Genomic DNA, 20,945 nt, shown 5'->3' on the forward strand with positions numbered 1-20,945 from the left:
ATTATTTGGATGAGGAAATTATACTATAGTAAGTATTGATTAAACTTTCGTAGTTTCATCCACAAAATCGAGTCCGTTAATGGTGTGAGAATCTCTCTCATGAGTATTTTATTTATTTACTCTCTTTATTATTATTATTATTTTGTGGGTGTGTGTGGTAAGTTAATAATTAGCAATGTCCTAGCCCAATAATCATGTTTCCGGGTACTTTGGTAATTTACCTCAAAATTCTCATTCTTGTCTGAAAACCTTTGTGGTCCTACGCTCAATTTGGGAGATTGGTCACACTCTCCCTCCCAGCCTCTCCATTCTTTCCCATAATTAAATCCTTGCCGTTGATGCTCGATTCTTACTTGAGCGTACCATCACGCTCCAGCATCTCGTTTGGACGAAATGTTCGGCACCAGACACAATAGCCCTGGCTGTTACAATATTTTATTTCAGTGGTAGTAACATAAGTGAGGATAATTACATCAGCAGTCCTCCAGGGCAGGACAGGACAGGACAGGAGGTCTCACAGATCTTCTTACTATTATCCATTGAGCCTCAATTTTTCTTACCTTTACTCTTTTCTATTGTCTTCTCCAAGCCCCTAACTTTTCTTTTTTTCTTTTTTGTTTTTACTTTACTGTGTGAACACACGCACATTTACACACACATAAGGTGGGAGAAGGGTTTAATTTCTCCATTGATTCTTGACCTGAAATGAAACAAGCCCGCATAATTTAGACTTCCAAGACTTGTTTTTTACTTGCTCCCCTTCCTCTCTCTAGACTTTCTCTGCCTAAATTCTTTGGAGCCCACTGGAGAAAACCCTAGCTTCAGTTTTTTTTTTTTTGCTTTTCTTTTTAGGCTCAATTATGGTTTTGGAATTATTAGCTTAAAAGTCCTAACTTTTGGAGCTGGGATTTACCAAATAATGCTCCAAATTGTGCCTGCCCACCGAGAATTTTGGCCATGACCTGCTCATTTGAGCCCACTCCACTGAAGTAAGTAAATGGCTCTCAAGTTTTCATCTTTTTTTTTTCTCCCCTTTCTTTCTTTTTGTTGAATTAGAATTGTCTGTGTTAATTTGGCTATGTTTCTTTAGCTTTTGGGCAGTTGGTGATGAAGGCTTTTAGTCCTTTCTGGTGCTAAAAAGTTTTGATCTTGATGTCTATGGGATGAGCAACAAGTAGCCAATTTAGCATTTTTATACTTATCCCTTTTTAAGGAAGCTTTTGATCAATTTTTTCCCCCTTTAATAGAAGTTTGAATTTTCATGTGAATGTTGAATTTTTGTCATTAAAATAGCTTCATATGTTTTTTTTTCCCTGTTATTGGCAGTTGAGAGAGGAAAGGGTGTGTGGATTGTGGAAGGAGGGAATGGAGAGGAATGGGTTGATGTTGGCTTGTGTACTGTCCGGGACACTTTTCTCTGTTCTCAGTTCAGCTTCTTTTGCTATACTCTGGGCAGTCAATTGGCGTCCATGGCGTATTTATAGGTAATAATTGATCTAGCTTAAGTTTGGCATTTTCTCTTCAAATTTTTACTCTAGTAATTGCGTTCTTGATTCTTTGTGATCAAGTATTTATTATTGTTCCCTTTTCATTTGCTACTGTGAGTATGTAAAACTAAATGTACAATTATTGTTTGTGAGATATAGCTCGCCACGTGTTAAAGTTAGCGGAAGACCGGTTTTTTGCTACATTGTGCCTAAGAAATACAAGTGAAACTTGAATTGCTGCCACTTACGGTTGCGCTCAGTTGAGTTATATTTTAGTAAATGTGGTCTTTTGGAAGTTGTTTATTACGCTGTAATAAATACCAGCTTGATTCTCTAATAGGCAAAGAAAAAATAACAGATCGTTGAGTGAACAGAAAAGGTGTGGAGGTTAGAACAGGAAATGCAAATAGATAGAGGTAGTAGACATTCTAATATAATGTTGCTATTCAATCGCTACAAATGTATCAATCTTGTGTTCGGTAAAGATTCGAATACCAAAACTATGAACAGAAGAAACTTATATCTTGCACGTTCAAAATTGGTTGTCTGTCTAATCAGGGAGCCTGGAAGTCCACTATCTGGAAGTAAGATTCACTTCTAATACTTCATATTCATTTAAGCAGCATTTGTAAATGCTTTTCCAATGAGGCATTGGATAAAGATGTTTGTGTTTCTCACTTGCTTATAAAGAACTTGGCTACCTTTGCAAAATGGTGAATATAAGTGCTATAGTTTTCTTGCTGTATACACACTGGAGAGTTCGAGGGTCAGAAATTAGTTATATTGCATTGTCTAGCGGTAGTTAATTATTGCTTATTCTCCTTTAGTCATGACTTTCTTCTTCAAAGTCTAGTTGGTTTTTATATTTCAAACGCACCTATTGAAGCAATTGGAATGAAAAAGGAGATGTTTTTATTGTAGAATGTTTGTTCATCTCACCAGGAAGGACATTTATATTAAGAATTTAACAGCAGTCCAGTTGGTTATCAGTTCATTGTAAAAGGATTTGAGGTTGTTTTTCCTAGTTACCTTCTTATATCAATTGTCTATATAATCGTAGATCATAATCCAGTTTGTCTATCTGGCTAGACTCGGAGAATTTTGGATTCACAGACTGCGATTGGTTCACAAGGACATATTCAACAGGATGCTGATAGCTTTTTAGAAGTGGTGTGATAATCATGTGGATAGTGGTTAATTTTGTTTAGTCACTTAAGAAGCAAAAGGATAAGATTGATTGTATCGCGTTGTGACTTAACATCTTGTGGCAAAGGAAAGGCACTGTGGGCAATTGTTTGGCTGAACTCAACGATAATAGCAGGGGTCTTTTAAATTTATGCCCTTTCTGAATTCTCAAAGCCACTCTATCCATTGCTGCTTAAGCTTTTTAATAATATAGGTTTTATTCCTATTGAAAAAGGCTGTAGTTAGATGGGGTTTTAATACATTTTGATGCTGGCATTGCTCCTCTGCCCTGTCTGTGTAGAGTTTCAAATTTTCAGATGAATATATCTCTCAGGTTTCTACAGCCCATGTTGAAGATGCTTAGCCTCTTGTATTTTTCACGGTATCAAAGAGTGAAAGCACCAAAAATCTAATGTAGAGGCTGACTAATGTCATTGGTCTTCTGCCATTGGCCATTTTTCTTTTCTTTGGTTTTAATTTGTCTTTTTATAGCTTTTGCTATTCCAATATTCTTTTCTGTCTACATTGTGTGGCTGACAACAGAATATTATTTTGCTTTCCTAAAAGGAAATCAGGTCATACAATTGCTAAGAAATTCTCTCTTTAGGTTCACATAGAAGGAACATTTGGTCCAAATCAATGCAGTAGAAAAGATTTGTCTGTACCTATCTGCTTGCACGTTTGTGTCAGAAATGCAACTTTCTGTTAATCTGACAACTTATTTTTGAAATATTTTAAAGTTGGAGTAAGATACCATCTCTTGAGATTTTGTAGGTAAAAATACTGTGTTTCCGATGATCTCTGACAGAATGCAAGCAATAGGTGTTTTACTAGCATTTATAATGGATTATGTTCAAGTTATTAGCATCCAGCTTGATCTATTCCCAGATTTACTTGAACTCCTAAGGAGTAGAAACTGCGTGATATCCTTAGGATTTCTGTTTTAAAAGCGCCTTATGTTGATTCTTTTGTGCATAGGCGCCATAGATTAGTCAGAAGTTGTGTACTGGTTCAATCTTTCACAAGTTGTTGAAATGAAAATGAGTTTCATGAGTGATTTAATTTTATATACTTGTTAATATTTTGCAATTTCAGTTGGATCTTCGCTAGAAAATGGCCTGGATTCTTGCAAGGGCCTCAGTTGGGAGTATTATGTGGTTTTCTATTCTTCTCTGCATGGATAATTGTCGTTTCTCCAGTTGCAGTGCTCATTTTGTGGGGATGCTGGTTGATTTTGATACTTGGTCGAGATATAATTGGTTTGGCTGTAATAATGGCTGGTATTGCTCTTCTGTTAGCTTTCTACGCAATAATGCTTTGGTGGAGGACACAATGGCAAAGCTCAAGTATGTAATATGTTGGTTTAATTATTTATTTCGTGAAAAATTATAACCTTGATTGTATTATTTAATACAAGACAACTTACAAATTTTTGTATGTGTACAAGTTTTAAAGAATAATCAGGTTGAAACTTTCTAATTGATGAAGCGCATTACGAAGAAACAAAAAAACTAATTATTTTTTGGCAGACTCATGCATTTTTTTTTCTCAAGTTAGTTGACTATAATTCTATAGCTTTTTAATCTTATCAGCATGATTTACACTTTACATGCTGACAACACAATCATGCAGACTTCTGCACGTTCAGTTTTGCTGATCCGTCCAAAATAATGGTTTGCTTTTAAATCAAGGCTATTTAAAATGTGTAGAATACAACATTGCTTGAACTTCTTTTATTTATGAATTCATCTGGTTACTTGTAAATTGGATGTCATGTGTAAGTCCTTGTCCCCCAAAAAGTGGTATAAGGAATGAGATTTTACAACTAGATTCTGGAGAAGTTCTCTGTTTAACTGATATGTGTTTTACTGGGAAAGGTCTTCCGTTTTGTTAAAGGGTTGTTGGGGAATTGTTATAGTAGTGCACACCTTTTTTTATTTTATTATTATTATTTTTTTAAATGTCAGAATTTCATTGAAAAAGTTGGCTGAGTTAGCTTTAAACCTTCCACGTGCATTTGCAGAATCAGACAACTTTTTTCTCTTGACATATGAGTACATATGGTTATAAGTAGCATCAACAGGGTGAATACATTTGATTTTACTGGACATTATTTGAAGGTATAAGCCATCCAATAGGGGTGTGGGGCAGCTATCAGACACGGTCTTTCTTTTTTGAAGGCCATACTTCATCTTCCACTTAACAAATTCCTACACTGTTGAATAGAGCTTCTGTGAGTGATGCAAGTTACGTTAGGTTGACTACCTCGGAAGCACAGTCTTCTTTACCTTGCAAGTGATGAAGCTAGGGGTCAAGAGCATATATCATGAGACAAATTGGATAAAGGAAGGGTTAAAAAAAATGAAAATATAGGAAATGAGGGGCATGTAAAACCAATAGTCTTATTATTATGTATGGTTGGTGGTACCAAGCTGATAATCACTTTGAATACCAAGTAAAGGAGTCTGTCATCTTTTCCTCCAGATATGTCATTTTTTATGTTTTAAGTTTGACTTTTTCATCCAAATTCTGCAGCATTTATGCATTTAATTGGATGATTTCAGTACAAAATATTCTTGTAATGGTTCTCCGTGGAACCATGTTATCTCTAAACACATCTTTTAGTAAAGAATATATCCTTCTGATGTCCAGAGTCCAAAAAATAGCTTTCCAGTTGTTATAGCTCTTCTAGTTTGTTGACTTAAGGCCTCCACAGGCTGCTGTGCATTTGAACTGTGATTTTTTATGTAAAATACGTGTCATAAGAGTCTCATGTCTTCTGACTTACATTATAACCACTTTCAGTTGCCTGTGAAGTTTTTTACAGTGCTCTAAATACTCATTTTAGATCATGGAGCTTATCATCCTTTTTAGAATGGAACTTTTTCTTGATTTCAGGAAATGGTAATGCAGGGTTTTCCTTCTTGTTCTTGTCAACAAAATGGCATTCGTTGCTTTATGTTTATGTTTTATCTTTGTAATTTAGCAATGATATGTGCTAATCATTAAACTTCGTCCTTGTGAAAAAGGGATTGGCTGACATACTGGAATTGATGCCTATTTTTGCAGGAGCAGTTGCTGCTTTTCTTCTTCTAGCGGTTGGTTTGCTTTGTGCATATGAACTCTGTGCAGTGTATGTTACTGCCGGTGCTAGAGCATCAGAACGCTATTCACCTTCAGGCTTTTTCTTTGGTGTCTCAGCAATTGCCCTGGCTATCAATATGCTGTTTATATGTAGAATGGTCTTCAATGGTGTGTTTTGCCACGTGTCTGAATAGTTTGATATATTTCTTCCTAACTCTTTAATTCCTCTGTCCTGCTACTTATAGATTCTTATACGATTGACTTTGACAGGCAATGGCTTGAATGTGGATGAATATGTGCGGAAGGCATATAAATTTGCTTACTCAGATTGTATTGAAGTCGGCCCTGTGGCTTGCTTACAGGAACCACCAGATCCCAATGAGTTATATCCTCGGCAATCTAGGAGGCAAGTTCAAATATTTTATGCACTGTAGAGATTCTGTTGATTACATTTCAGTTCATTTAAGTTTATATCTTGGCTTAAAGAATGATGTCCTTCTATATATTCGTTAAATAATTCAAATGGATGCATGGTGTTTTGAATTTGCATTGAGGTCTTTAATGCGTTAACTGGTGATTATCAGATTCTTTTTCTATGTTGTGTTATCTTTACCTGTTAGAAGTCTTAGAGTAACCCATATTTTTGTGTTTTCTTGTCTATGCAGGGCCTTGCATCTTGGGCTTCTATATGTTGGCTCACTTCTTGTGCTTTTTGTATATTCTGTCTTATATGGTCTAACTGCTAAGCAGTCACACTGGCTTGGAGCTATTACGTCAGCTGCTGTGATCATTCTTGGTACATCAGCTTTCTGAATCTTGCTGTTGCTTCTTCTTCTTTTGACTCTCTCTCTGTATTTGTCTGCTGGTTTCTTTGGCAAGTTGCAGGTAATAAATGTTAAATTGCTCAGCTGTATGTCATCTCTTACTATTACTTTTTAACTCCTGTCAGATTGGAACATGGGGGCATGCTTATATGGTTTTCAGCTTCTTAAAAGCCGTGTTGCAGTACTTTTTGTTGCTGGCACTGCTCGTGTCTTCCTGATATGCTTTGGGGTTCATTACTGGTTTGTATAACATTTGTTGCTTGGCAAATCTCATAGAAAACACAATCCGCTTTGTGGTTTCAATGTTTTGTACACATTTTTTTACAGGTATCTAGGACACTGTGTGAGCTATGCAGTTGTAGCATCTGTTCTACTTGGTGCTGCTGTTTCACGGCATTTTTCAGTCACAAATCCATTAGCTGCTAGAAGAGATGCATTGCAGAGTACTGTAATTCGCCTCCGAGAGGGTTTTCGGAAAAAAGAACAAAACAGTTCATCTAGCTCTTCTGATGGCTGCGGTTCAAGTGTCAAACGAAGCAGTAGTGCCGATGCTGGCCACCTTGGTAACAGTGCAGGCCCTTGCCCTGGTGATACTAGTGGTTGGAATAATGTTGAGGGGATCAATAGTGATAAGAGCATAGATAGTGGACGACCCAGTTTAGTGTTACATAGTAGTTCGTGTCGTTCGGTAGTTCAAGAACCTGAAGTAGGCTTAATGAATGCTGATAGAAATTATGAATACAATAACTCTTTGGTAGTGTGTTCTAGCAGTGGCCTGGAAAGCCAAGTTTGCGAGTCTAGTGCATCAACTTCTATCAATCAGCAAGCCCTGGAGTTGAATTTGGATCTCTCTTTCCAGGAGAAGCTTTGTGACCCAAGAATTGCCTCTATGTTGAAAAAGAGAGTAAGACAAGGGGAACATGAAATTACTAGCTTATTGCAAAATAAAGGACTTGATCCTAATTTTGCTATGATGCTAAAGGAAAATGGGTTGGACCCAATGATCCTTGCACTGCTTCAGAGGAGTAGTTTGGATGCAGATAGAGACCATCGTGACAATACCGATGTGACAATAATTGAGACAAACAGTGCTGGCAACGTGCTGCCAAATCAAATTTCATTTTCAGAAGAACTCAGACTCAGAGGATTGGAGAAGTGGCTTCAATTCTGCAGACTAATTCTGCACCACATTGCAGGTACACCAGAACGAGCATGGGTCCTCTTCAGCTTAGTATTCATCCTTGAGACTGTCATTGTGGCCGTCTTTCGCCCAAAGCCAGTTAGACTCATAAATGCCAATCATCAACAGGTTAGATTGCTGCTACTTCCAAGAGCTTGCTTTATTATCAGTGCTATCTTTACCTATATGTTGATGACATGTTTCTGGACATACTAATCAATTACGAGTTTGGTTGACAACTATAGTTTGAATTTGGCTGTGCGGTGCTGCTTTTGTCTCCTGTTGTCTGTGCAATCATGGCATTTCTTCGGTCACTTCAAGCTGAAGAGTTGGTCATGACATCAAAACCACGGAAGGTGCATATGATTTAATTTTGTTGTTTCAAGGGGTTTTCTTACCATTTAGGGCATTGCATTGCTGGATAGTATCATATCTAGTGCAGACCTTTTTGTGCCTATTTCCTAGCGAATTAAAATATGCATCTTTGTAACTATGCTTGCCTTTTCAATCTAATGATAGTGATAAAAAAAATTGTGCCTGCATCTATATTTCTTCTGCTCGCTTTCTGTTGCATAGCTTTGGCAGCATATACATTTTCATTTGAGCAATCAATAAGTTTGCTGTTTCTTCCGCACTGAGGTTTTAAATGTTTTCCCAGACTGTTTTAAGGAATAGTATTTTTCCTCTTTTCTCTGCAGTATGGCTTTATTGCTTGGATGCTGAGTACTTGTGTTGGTTTGCTGCTTTCCTTCTTGAGGTATAAACCCACTATGTTGCAGTATGGTACTGTTTTTTAAATTGAATGAGTATTGCATATTTGATATTGCATAATTTTTTATGAATCATGAGTTGCATATTTAATTTTTTCCTCTTCAAACTTGATGAGTTTCTGATTTTCACATGATTAATTTTGGTCAGACAATTGTGTTTATGAGATTGTCTTCTCTCCGTTTTTCTGTGTCCTGATGTTAAAATGGAGCTGCTCTTTGTGGTTCTAAATTTCATATATATGGCTAATTGTACTTTAGTCAGAGCACAAAATGTAACAAAGTTGCTCATTACATGTTGCATCAAGACGTTTCCTAATACAGCTTTTGACCCTTACTGAGGTATGTTTTGGGTCTAAAGATTCTGAGGAGATTTTTAATTATTTTACTGCATTGTACTTAGGAAGCGTCGCTGGGCAGTAACAAAAAATGTAGTATTAGTGTGATTCTGCACTGCAGGATTTGAAATGGGTACCAGGTGTTGGACTCTGAGAATCTGTAACATATTCAAATTTGTTTCACTAGCCAGTTAACATGGCAACTCTGACTATAAGAGAACACCTGAATTTGCTAAAAGAAAGACAATTTAGAGAAGTGAGAAGTGGCTTGACCTCAAAAATGATACAAAGCAGTTACAATGTTTATTTATGACTTGAGCAATGTTATAAACTTTGACTAATTAGCTGAGTAGTCCCCTAGTAAGCCTGACCAACTCATTTGGGTTGGCTGATTCTTATTCTGTAGTTGTTTGAAAGTAGAGATTCTTGTATATCATTAGGAACCAAAGAATATGAAAAATGTAATATTTTTTGAAAAAGAATTTGAAAGGTTTTTCTCAAGCTTTCTTCGCATATTTCATGCACAACCGAATATTGAAGCACCAAAAAGTGTAAATTGAGTCGGAATGTAGTTGAGGAAAGCTAAATAAAAAGAAACAAAATTCCAGAAAGCTTAATTATAATAAAAGTGGGAAACTCTTGTCAACTGCTTTGCTTGTCTTAATCATGCCTGGGTGATCTTCTCCTTTCCATAATTTAGTAATGGATTAGACCACCTAATATAATCATCTATTTATATCTACTTGTATATCGAGTAAACTGCAGAATAAAAGTTGAGTGACAGGTCTCTGGCCTATAATTGACTCAACCAATCTCTTGAGATAATGATTGGGATGGCAGTATAGTAGAAAATATTTCACAAACATCTCCTCCCCCCCCCCTCTTCTTTGTATCAGCCTTAGGACCCAAGGGCATAATGAAGTCAAAGCATCATTTTTTATGGGGAATGTATCTTTGAAATGATTTATGGACTTTATACAAGATGTTACTGAACTGCTGTTCATGATTCTAGCACATATCTCTGATTTGCTCAAGGTAGAGTTGTAAAATAGGTAAAAAGTTATAATCTCAGTAGATTGTTGTAAATTTTGGGTTAATGAAAGCAAACTTAAAAGGATCTATTTTTGTTTCATCTCGCGTTGCTAAAAGTTAATATTTGATTTGCATTTGTTAAAATTTATCTTTCATGCCTATTGAATGTCTTTGACTAGAAAGATTTCTTTTGTCGTACTTATAGAATGTTAATCTATTTGTACTTGGATCAAATCTGAATTTAGAATTATCTAAATTGTTCAAATGGAACTCTGGCTTCTTTCTTTTGTTCCTTTTCCTTTGTGGTGATGCAGTTGTAATTCCAATCATGAATGTTATTTGAACATTTCATTAACGTCTGTTCTTCAGCAAGTCGTCGGTTCTTCTTGGATTGTCTTTGACGGTACCTCTCATGGTGGCATGCCTGTCTATTGCCTTTCCTATATGGGTTCGCAATGGTTACCAGTTTTGGGTCTCCAGAGTTGATAATGCTGGTCATACTGGCACTCATCAGATTTTGGGAATGAAAGAGGTCTAGCCTTTTGCCTATTTGAATTTCTGTTTATGTTTTCCAGCAATTTGTTGTCAAATAAGAAGAAGAAGAATTTGCTTAATCATTACAGAAGCGTAAGTAATGGTTGTTTCCTGCCTATTGTGTAGCATCTTGATGTGAGACTTGACTTTACTCTTATGTTCTACTTTTTTGAATGATAATACACATACATGCAATGATGGAAGTTGGTATCATTTGTTGAAAATGGCTTTATTGGAGTTTGTCTGCTCTATTTTCTATTTCATTTTGATTCATCTAGGTTGTTGTGGTAGGAAACCCGTGTACTGTGTTGTCCAAAGTAGTTGCCGTCCTGTGCAAGAACGAAAGCTTACCACTATTTTCTGGTCTTACAAAAGAGTGGTAGTACTGAAACTCCACAAATTGGTACTGTTATCCATGCTTCCTGTAGTTACCTTTAGTGCCATGGAAATCCAATAGGAGTGAGAGCTCATTTCAAATGAAGAGATGATTATTTGTTGATAGATGGTTCAAACTGCATGCTTCATGGCTTCTTACTGATATTTGTCCTTGTTAGGGTGCCCTAGCTATTTTGAAATTGCAAGTTTACACATTGAAAGTGGGACGTGCTATTAGCTTTTATGGTGCTATAGACATTAACTTTAATCCTAATCCTAAAAATTTGTTGTATAGTGATACAATCATTGATTTTTTCTGTTGAGGCTGGAAAAATGTATTACAGCAATCCTCAAGTCATTTGACTTGGACTACTATATTTCAACAGGAACAATGTCCTAGAGTTGTAATTTTACTTTTTTGTTGTTCTTCTGGCTTTGTAGGTCTAAATTTAGAGTAACAACTTAATTATGCTTTTGCAGGGCGTTGTTCTTTTGATCTGCATTGCCTTGTTTGCTGGGTCTGTACTAGCTCTGGGTGCTATAGTATCTGCAAAGCCATTGGATGTTTTAGGCTACACTGGGTGGACTGGTGGAGAGAACAGCGGCACAACACCTTATACTTCATCTGTATACCTTGGCTGGGCAATGGCTTCGGCGATTGCTTTGCTGATTACTGGTACATTGCCAATTGTTTCATGGTTTGCAACTTACCAGTTCTCGCTCTCATCTGCTATATGCATTGGTACATTTGCTGGTAATGTCTTCATTGTCCTCTATGACTCTTTGTTCTCAATATGTTTTTTTCTCCCACTCTATATTGCTATCTATTTCTTGTTAACATGTTTGTTTCTGTTCTTATGTTTATAGCTGTGCTTGTGGCTTTTTGTGGTGCATCCTACTTGGAGGTTGTAAGTTCCAGCGATGACCATGTTCCAACAAAGGCTGATTTCCTTGCTGCCCTGCTTCCATTAATTTGTATTCCTGCACTGTTGTCACTTTGTTCTGGTTTACTCAAGTGGTATGTAATTCTTTAACTCTGAGCAACAGACCTTACTAAGCTTGATTTGTTATAGCATTCCCTGATATTGGCATCTACACGAGTAAGTGAAAGTTAAGATTTGAATAAACTGGTATCTGCTACAAACCTCATTTGCAGGAAAGATGATAATTGGAAACTCTCACGAGGTGCTTATGCATTTATCTTCATTGGTCTTCTTCTATTGCTTGGTGCAATTTCAGCCATTATTGTAACAGTTAAACCATGGACGGTAAGTGAGCATAACATGGTATTGTTTCTTGCAGGTTTTCACCTTCTTGCATGTTCATAACATCCTTTTTTTTTTTGGTTACTTTCGGGTATTGCTACAGATAGGGGCGGCATTTCTTCTAGTTCTCCTTCTCCTTGTGTTGGCTATTGGTGTTATACACTATTGGGCTACAAATAATTTTTATTTGACAAGGGCGCAGATGTTATTTGTATGTTTCCTTGCATTCCTTTTGGCCCTGGCAGCATTTATAGTTGGATGGTTTCAAGGTAAAGACTCATTTCCATTTATCCCTGAGGAAGATCAGGCTTTATTACTACTGTTTAATCTTTTATCCTGACTTTGGGCTCTTCCTTTTTATCTTTGTTTCATTATTTCAGAGAAAGCTTTTGTAGGTGCCTCTGTTGGTTACTTCTCATTTCTTTTCCTTCTGGCTGGAAGGGCGTTGACCGTGAGTAAATTCTCATTATGGAATTCCAGCTTGACGCATGCTATTCAATTTCATTTTCTCTTGCAAATCAGGGCTTTATCTATGCTGAAATGCATTTACTCTTCACTTCTAGATATTTTTCCGAATTAATTATTCTGGTACTAATTTCTTTTTCCTTTTGTTTAAAGGTGCTGCTTTCACCTCCTATAGTCGTTTACTCGCCAAGGGTATTACCTGTGTATATTTATGATGCGCATGCAGATTCTGGGAAAAATGTCAGGTATGATAAAGTATCTTCATTTTTGACATCAATTGGCCACTAATAATTTGATTTCCTTCATATTTCTCCCAAAAATTGGCCTGTTTTGTATTTTACATGTGGCGGTGTTGTGGCTAAATTCACAGTGCTGCATTTCTTCTGCTTTATGGAATTGCACTGGCTATTGAGGGCTGGGGCGTTGTTGCTAGTTTGAAAATCTATCCTCCCTTTGCTGGTGCTGCGGTTTCGGCTATTACACTTGTTGTGGCTTTTGGATTTGCTGTCTCTCGACCATGTTTAACTCTTGAGGTTTGCGCATTAAATCACAAATCTGATATGCATCCAACTAATTTTATCTTTGTATTGGATTTCTTTCAATGTGCTCTTCCCTATTCATTGTCTGACACAACCTTTATAATCAGATGGTGGAAGATGCTGTTCACTTCCTCAGCAAGGAAACTGTAGTGCAGGCAATTGCTCGATCTGCTACTAAGGTGCTTTGCTTCTCTTCAGGCCCATTTTGTTGCAAATCCATACAGAATCCTGGGAATGTGTAACTCTAGTGGTCAAATGCTACTCACCATTATCTCCTTGGTCTTCCTTCTGATTCTGCGCTCTACAGTTTTCATACCCTTTTTGGATTAAGGAGCTGCAGTATTTCACTTGGTTATACTTTCTGAACATTCTAAAATGCAGTTATTCTGTTTTGTCACAAATTGCATAATGTGGGGACTGATCTTAAAGAAGGGTGGTTGGATTAGATTTTATAGGATATGGAAAATCACCTACTTCGGCAAACTTATGATAAACATGCACTGAAGTTTTCATCAATTATTTTGCTACCCAAACTACTCCGTGTCTGCTAAGCCTTGTCTTTTTAGACAGGAAAACACACAGACACACACAGTGTGTCCACATTAATGGGTTTGGAAATGTGGATCTTTAATGCAATTCAGGCTATATCATCAGTATTTGTTTACAGTTATTGATGCTAAAGCATGGATAATAAATCTTGATACTTTTTGTTGCATTTTAAGATTCTATCTAATTATCCTCCTCTAGATTGGTAAGAGATGTGACACTTGCAAGATATTGATCTGGATTGTGTTTGTTGGGATTGCTTGAATGGTAATCATGAGTGCTAGTTGTCTGGTGTGCTTCTATTGTTGAGCTAGTACAGTGTGTGTGTCATAGTTGGTAAGGGATCAGACCATGTGATTACTAACAGTGTTAAGACTAGGAGTACCTTCATTCTAATTTATGGTGGCCAAAAGGCAGGAGAGGCTGTATGATCTTAAATATCGTTTGGACATTGATATGCACAAGAGATTGTTAAATAGGCTTATCTTCACTTGAGTGGATTACAACTTGTACTCTCTGGCAAAAGTTTTAGGGTCATCCCTTTAGGCAGTCAACCCCTTGGGTTTATCCTGCATGTGGAAGAAGTAGAAAAAGTTTTAGGGTCATCCCTTTAGGCAGTCAATGTAACATTGTTTAAATTTTTGGAATAAATTTTCCTTGTGTTATCTAGAGCACAGAGTGTATTTTGGATAATAATTATGGAGTCATTTTTCTTAATTGCAGTGATATTCTTATTTGGCAGGAGTATGGATCATTACTTTTCCTATGCAGTCATGTTTTTTCTGGTTAAAATAATTTTGTAATTTTTAATTGTGCAAGACTTTTGCTAGAAATTTGCTGTTTCAAAGTTGAAGTTGTTTAACTCATGGCAAGACTTTTGTAATTTCTAATTGTGCAAAACTTTTGCACGACTTTTTCTCATGGCATTTTAACCATATGAAGTTTGAGTTGTTTTTTGTGGCGTAATAGGCAAAAAGTGTTTGTTGTATAGCTTGTTCTTGCACTAGTCGTGATCTGAGATACTTGCATTCTTTATGCAGACCAGAAATGCGTTATCTGGAACTTACTCTGCTCCACAGAGGTCTGCCAGTTCAGCTGCCCTTTTGGTAGGAGATCCTACTGCAACACGGGATAGGGCTGGCAATTTTGTGCTTCCTAGAGCCGATGTCATGAAATTGAGAGACCGTTTGAGAAATGAAGAGCTGATTGCAGGATCATTCTTCCGTAGGCTAAGAAACAGGAGGATACTGAGGCATGATTCAGCCAGTGATATAGGACACAGAAGAGAAATGTGTGCGCATGCCCGAATTCTAGCTTTGGAAGAGGCAATTGATACTGAGTGGGTCTATATGTGGGACAAGTTTGGTGGTTATTTGCTTCTTTTGCTTGGTTTGACTGCCAAGGCTGAGCGAGTGCAGGTGATTTTTATAAGTGGCTAGAATGCTTAATTTTCAAGGTTATATGCTTATTTTTGCTTTTCTAAATCCTGTCTTTTCCCTTGTCTTTCAGGATGAAGTTCGCCTAAGACTTTTCCTTGACAGCATAGGTTTTTCAGATTTAACTGCAAAGAAGATTAAGAAATGGCTTCCAGAAGACCGTAGACAATTTGAAATCATACAGGAGAGGTAAATCCTTCCTTTTTCAGCAGGTTAAATTCTTCTAATCTTTCCAGCAGAGTTATATCCAGTATTATCTCTTCAAGGCCTGATTTATACATAAAGCCATAATAATCCTAGTAATTTTCTAAATATACCTTGTTTTGACATGTGCAGTTATATAAGAGAGAAGGAGATGGAAGAGGAAATGTTAATGCAGAGACGTGAAGAGGAAGGGAGGGGTAAAGAAAGGAGGAAAGCTCTTCTGGAAAAGGAAGAACGGAAATGGAAGGAGATAGAGGCTACTCTTTTGTCATCAATTCCTAACGCTGGGAATAGGGAGGCAGCTGCCATGGCAGTTGCTGTGCGTGCTGTAGGAGGTGATTCTGTCCTTGATGATTCTTTTGCACGTGAAAGAGTCTCAAGCATTGCACGTCGCATACGGGCAGCTCAATTATCCCGTCGGGCACTTCAGGTTGTCATTTTTTTCTACATGTACTAGTATCTTGTTGTTTAGACAATATCAGTTATATCTTTGGTGTCTACAATAATCCTCATCCTTTTTGTCGTTGATAAGTTGAAGAGGATTTTGTTCCTTTGTTTTATCTGTGTGCTTGTTATATGTATTGAATGCTTTGGTAAAGCGGCCTGGTCTTTGATTATTTTGCTGATACTACTGAATAGAAATTACTGATTGCATATGGTTTTTAATTTTTTTTCTGTATATTGTGGTATAACAGACGAAAATTACTGGTGCTGTTTGCGTTCTTGATGATGAACCCACAACAAGTGGCAGACACTGCGGCCAGATTGATCTTACCCTTTGTCAGAGTCAAAAAGTTAGCTTTTCTGTTACTGTGATGATACAGCCTGAGTCTGGGCCAATATGTCTCTTGGGAACTGAATTTCAGAAGAAACTGTGCTGGGAAATTCTTGTGGCTGGTTCAGAACAAGGCATTGAAGCTGGTCAAGTTGGGCTTAGATTGATTACTAAAGGTGATAGACAAAGTACTGTGGCAAAGGAGTGGAATATAGGTGCTGCAAGTATTGCAGATGGAAGGTATGTATCTCTGCAAATGGCTCTGTTTCCATTGTTTTTTTTTTATTCTTTTGGGCGCCCTTTTCTTGGGGTGGTTTTTTTGGGGGGGAGGGAAGGAGGGGCTTTGAATTGACTTTTGAAACTGAAGTTTACATCATTACAAATGCTTTTCTGCTTTGCCTGGACTTTCCTTCTTACTATGAAACATTGTGTTGCAGGTGGCACATTGTAACAATCACCATTGACGCTGATTTAGGTGAAGTGAATTGCTTTTTAGATGGTAATTTTGATGGCTACCAGGCAGGACTACCGCTCTCTGTGGGAAATGGTACATGGGAGGATGGAACAGAAGTTTGGGTGGGCATTAGACCACCCATAGACATGGATGCTTTTGGGAGGTCAGATAGTGAAGGAGCTGAATCCAAAATGCACATAATGGATGTTTTCCTCTGGGGAAGGTGTTTGACTGAAGATGAGATTGCTGCGCTTGCTACTGCTATGGGTTCCGCTGACTACAACACAATTGATCTTCCTGATGATAATTGGCAATGGGCTGATTCTCCTTCCAGGGTCTGATATTTTGTTATATTGCTTCATACTTGTCTATTCAAATTTTCTATTCCTAATATTTTCTAATGTAACACCATTCTCTGTGTTTTATCTTTGTTAATTTGTTAATTAATGATTTTAACCACTCTGCTGAGTTCTCTCTTGATGTTCTTGTCTCAGGTTGATGAATGGGAGAGTGATCCTGCAGATGTGGATCTTTATGATAGGGATGACGTAGATTGGGATGGGCAATACTCAAGTGGGAGGAAGAGGAGGTCAGACCGTGATGGGGTTGTAGTGGATGTGGATTCCTTTACTAGGAGATTGAGGAAACATAGGACGGAGACCCATGAGGAAATCAATCAGCGGATGCTTTCAGTTGAGTTAGCTGTCAAAGAAGCTCTCTTGGCAAGGGGAGAGTCACAATTTACAGATCAAGAGTTTCCTCCTAATGATCGTTCCTTGTTTGTCGATCCTGATAATCCCCTTTTGAAGTTGCAGGCAACTTCTCTCTCTCTCTCTCTCATGCGCAGCTTCTTCTTTCTCTCTCTCTCTCTTTTAAATTACCAAACTTTGTTCTTTAGGTTGTGTCTGAGTGGATGAGGCCCACTGATATTGTGAGGGAGAAGCAGCTGGACTCTCGACCATGCCTATTCTCAGGTGCTGCGAATCCCTCAGATGTTTGTCAGGTATGAAGGAAATTTGTGAGTGCAAGTAATCCTTCTATATCCCTCCCCTTTCAAGGAAAACACACAAACATGTGCATCTTGTTTATTGAACGTGTTTAGCTCTTAGTCTCCATGCCGTATGACTAAGTTTGTTTGGACAGGGCCGACTGGGTGATTGTTGGTTTTTGAGTGCTGTTGCTGTGTTAGCCGAGGTTTCGCAGGTGTCAAAAGTTATAATTACACCAGAGTACAATGATGAAGGAATCTATACAGTTCGCTTCTGTATTCAGGTAATGTCACTTTTTGTTGTTGATCTAGTTTGGCCTTTTTGCTACCTTTTGTGATAAAACCTTGGTGATTATTTCATGGGACATAAAACTTATAGCAAGTATCTTTATCATGCACAGAATGGTGATACTCCAATCGTCCACCTGACCACTTGTTACATGTCTGTCACTTTTCAATTCCCGACCTTTATTAACCATGAATGTTTCTTTTTTCTTGTTTCTTTAATTTCAGGGGGAATGGGTTCCTGTTGTGGTGGATGACTGGATTCCATGTGAATCACCAGGTAAACCTGCATTTGCCACCAGCAGGAAGCTGAATGAGTTATGGGTATCTATATTGGAAAAGGCATATGCAAAGCTTCATGGTTCATATGAAGCATTAGAAGGAGGGCTTGTTCAGGATGCTCTTGTGGACCTCACTGGAGGTGCTGGCGAAGAGATTGACATGAGAAGTGCTGAAGCTCAGATTGATCTTGCAAGTGGAAGGCTATGGTCACAATTGTTACGCTTCAAACAAGAGGGCTTCTTATTAGGTGCTGGTAGCCCTTCAGGGTCAGATGTGCATGTGTCTTCAAGTGGAATTGTTCAAGGGCATGCTTACTCAATATTGCAGGTATTAGTCAACTACCTTGTAGATGAAGATTCTTTTGGTACCAGTCAAAGCCAATTGTAATGTAGTTCGTTCTATTTAACTTATTCCTCAGGTACGAGAAGTAGATGGCCACAAGCTTGTTCAGATCCGGAATCCATGGGCAAGTGAGGTTGAATGGAATGGCCCTTGGTCTGATTCATCATCAGAGTGGACTGATAGGATGAAGCACAAACTCAAGCACGTCCCACAGGTGAGCCCTTACTCTATTTAACATTATCAGTTTGTCACGAGATTTTTGGTTGGTTTGCACATATGTTGCTGCATACATACGAAAGCCTTAGATTTTTTTCGATGAAAATTGGTCATGTCATTTTCCTTCAAACAGGCAAAAGATGGTATATTCTGGATGTCTTGGCAAGACTTTCAGATACACTTTAGATCAATATATGTTTGTCGTGTCTACCCGCCAGAGATGCGTTATTCTGTCCATGGCCAGTGGCGAGGTTATAGTGCTGGTGGCTGCCAGGATTATGATACGTGGCATCAAAACCCACAATTCCGATTAAGGGCCACTGGGCCTGATGCATCATTTCCCATACATGTATTCATCACCTTAACTCAGGTGCAGTTTATATTTTCCTTTTTGATTTTTGGAGGTCATGATAAGTTGTCTTTTGTTGGCTGAAGGCAAACTGACCTTCTGCATGGCTATCTTTAGGGTGTGAGCTTCTCAAGAACAACAGCTGGCTTCAGGAATTATCAGTCTAGCCATGATTCGATGATGTTCTATATTGGGATGAGGATACTGAAGACTCGTGGTCGTCGTGCTGCTTATAATATTTACTTGCATGAATCAGTCGGTGGTACAGATTATGTAAATTCCCGGGAAATTTCTTGTGAAATGGTTCTTGATCCTGATCCAAAGGGTTACACTATAGTGCCGACAACAATTCATCCAGGAGAAGAGGCACCTTTTGTCCTTTCAGTGTTCACGAAAGCCTCAATCACCCTTGAAGCCTTATAGCATGCAATGACTACCCTTGGGTGTTTTTGTATACTTTTGGGTTCAGAGCTCATGTGAAATGATTGGCATTCTGGCTTTGAGAATGTCCACAATTGTGAGCTGGCAGAATGAAGTCAAAAATGGTGGTGGATTGCATATGGTAATTTTCTTACAATGAACATATATGTCCTTTGTCCTTTCTCCTCAGATTTTTGGTAAACAGATACTTCTTCCTTTTTACTGGTTGCTACTGCCCTTGAGGGAGCCCCAGGTTGCACTAGTAGTTCTTGTTTTCTCAGCTTCACTGATTATTTGCTATCCTGATTGTTATAATTCTATAGCCGTCTTGTTTGTTCCTTTTCTACTCCTAAAGTATCAGAAACTGACATAAATGGTTTTGGGGGAACAGAAAAAGAAGGATTTGGTTGATTAGAATAGGTTGAGGACTTTCAGGTTCCCATGCTTGTGTCTCCTTTGCTGTTGTTTTAATATTTGTAGTTTGTTTCTTTGCAAAATTTGTGCTCATTTATCTTTTGATTTGTCCTTCTCTTTGGCCTGTATTGATGTAAGAAACAGTAGCGAGTTTCACCAAAGCTTACTTGTCTTTCTACATTATTCAGCATACATAAGCTAAACCATATAAAGCATTGTGGCAGCATAGTGAAATTGTTTTGTGGACATTTATTATGTCTTTAAAGTTTATCTGAAATTTCCGTGTGATTCTGATTTCAGCTGGATCGGCAGCGGCTTGTGATTCAGTCTTTGGATTGTTAAAGCTTGCTTTCAACTTGTGGATTCTGCTTGGGCTGCAATTTGTTGGATTAATACTATCAGCTCTGCTTTTCTGCTTGAGATTTGATCTGCTGAATTGAGTGAGGGGAGGGTCCTCGGGGATCAGGAAATGTAAATGGGTAGATGTTGTAAGAATATAGAATCTAATCATGTAAATGAGGTTTAGTGGAAGAATTGCCAAAAGAGATAGGGGAATTAGGTATATGTTGTTAAAGGATAACTGCTGAGGAGCAACGTGGCCGAATTCAGTTTGGGGATTCTGCTGCAATTTTGGAAATTGCTTGATAGGTAACATGAATTGTACATAAATCTTTTTTCCTTGCTATGGAAATGGAACCTCCCCATTTATATTCTTTTATCTATAAGGGTCCTTTTATTGGTAGAAATCAATGGCAGTCATACTATTTGTTTGTTTGTGTGGAGTGGAAATTGCATTCTTCCTTTAGCTAATCTTGTTGCATTCTTCCTTTAGCTAATATTGTTGCACTCTCTCTATCTCATCTTGTCACATTGGGTGGACAAGAAAATTTGGGTGCTGATGGGGGTTCTAGTCTTCTAGACTTGTATCTCTGTGTCATCTACCTCTCCGGATGGAAACAAGATATGATTTTTAGATTCCAAGCAAAAGAGAAAAAAAAATGGTTATTTTGCAGAATTCTCCTTATCTCCATCAGGAGTCAGTACCCGAGGGAAAAGAATTGAAGGCATGTTTTAAGGGTCTTGGAATATAATAAAAGTACGTATATATGTTGCCTGATAGGTGCTGTCTGTGGCCTATGAGGGATGGCACCAGAAACTG

At 37.9% G+C, this 20,945-nt stretch overlaps 1 protein-coding gene across 2 annotated transcripts; it reads left to right on the forward strand.

Moving 5' to 3' along the window:
* Positions 1 to 754: 754 nt before the first annotated feature.
* On the forward strand, positions 755 to 20,504 carry LOC113732400 (calpain-type cysteine protease DEK1-like). 2 transcript variants are annotated; one of them, XM_072047605.1, is made up of 33 exons: positions 852 to 989; positions 1,091 to 1,174; positions 1,327 to 1,484; positions 3,768 to 4,018; positions 5,742 to 5,924; positions 6,027 to 6,162; positions 6,422 to 6,552; positions 6,706 to 6,820; positions 6,908 to 7,889; positions 8,006 to 8,116; positions 8,459 to 8,517; positions 10,267 to 10,429; positions 11,287 to 11,560; positions 11,674 to 11,824; positions 11,963 to 12,074; positions 12,175 to 12,340; positions 12,452 to 12,522; positions 12,690 to 12,781; positions 12,907 to 13,069; positions 13,183 to 13,254; positions 14,662 to 15,039; positions 15,131 to 15,246; positions 15,394 to 15,691; positions 15,957 to 16,276; positions 16,474 to 16,825; positions 16,985 to 17,305; positions 17,389 to 17,493; positions 17,634 to 17,762; positions 17,992 to 18,372; positions 18,464 to 18,601; positions 18,737 to 18,973; positions 19,070 to 19,514; positions 20,087 to 20,504. In XM_072047605.1, exons 3-32 carry the CDS (start codon positions 1,366 to 1,368, stop codon positions 19,373 to 19,375), a joined length of 6,432 nt encoding a protein of 2,143 aa, XP_071903706.1. In that variant the 5' UTR covers positions 852 to 989; positions 1,091 to 1,174; positions 1,327 to 1,365; the 3' UTR covers positions 19,376 to 19,514; positions 20,087 to 20,504. The 2 variants fall into 2 exon arrangements, with proteins under 2 accessions (XP_071903420.1, XP_071903706.1); XM_072047319.1 differs by lacking the exon at positions 1,091 to 1,174 and having other exon boundaries at positions 755 to 989.
* The last annotated feature ends 441 nt before the right edge of the window (positions 20,505 to 20,945 follow it).

This window comes from Coffea arabica, chromosome 1c (genome assembly GCF_036785885.1).
Source record: "Coffea arabica cultivar ET-39 chromosome 1c, Coffea Arabica ET-39 HiFi, whole genome shotgun sequence".
Classification (NCBI taxonomy): Eukaryota; Viridiplantae; Streptophyta; class Magnoliopsida; order Gentianales; family Rubiaceae; genus Coffea; species Coffea arabica.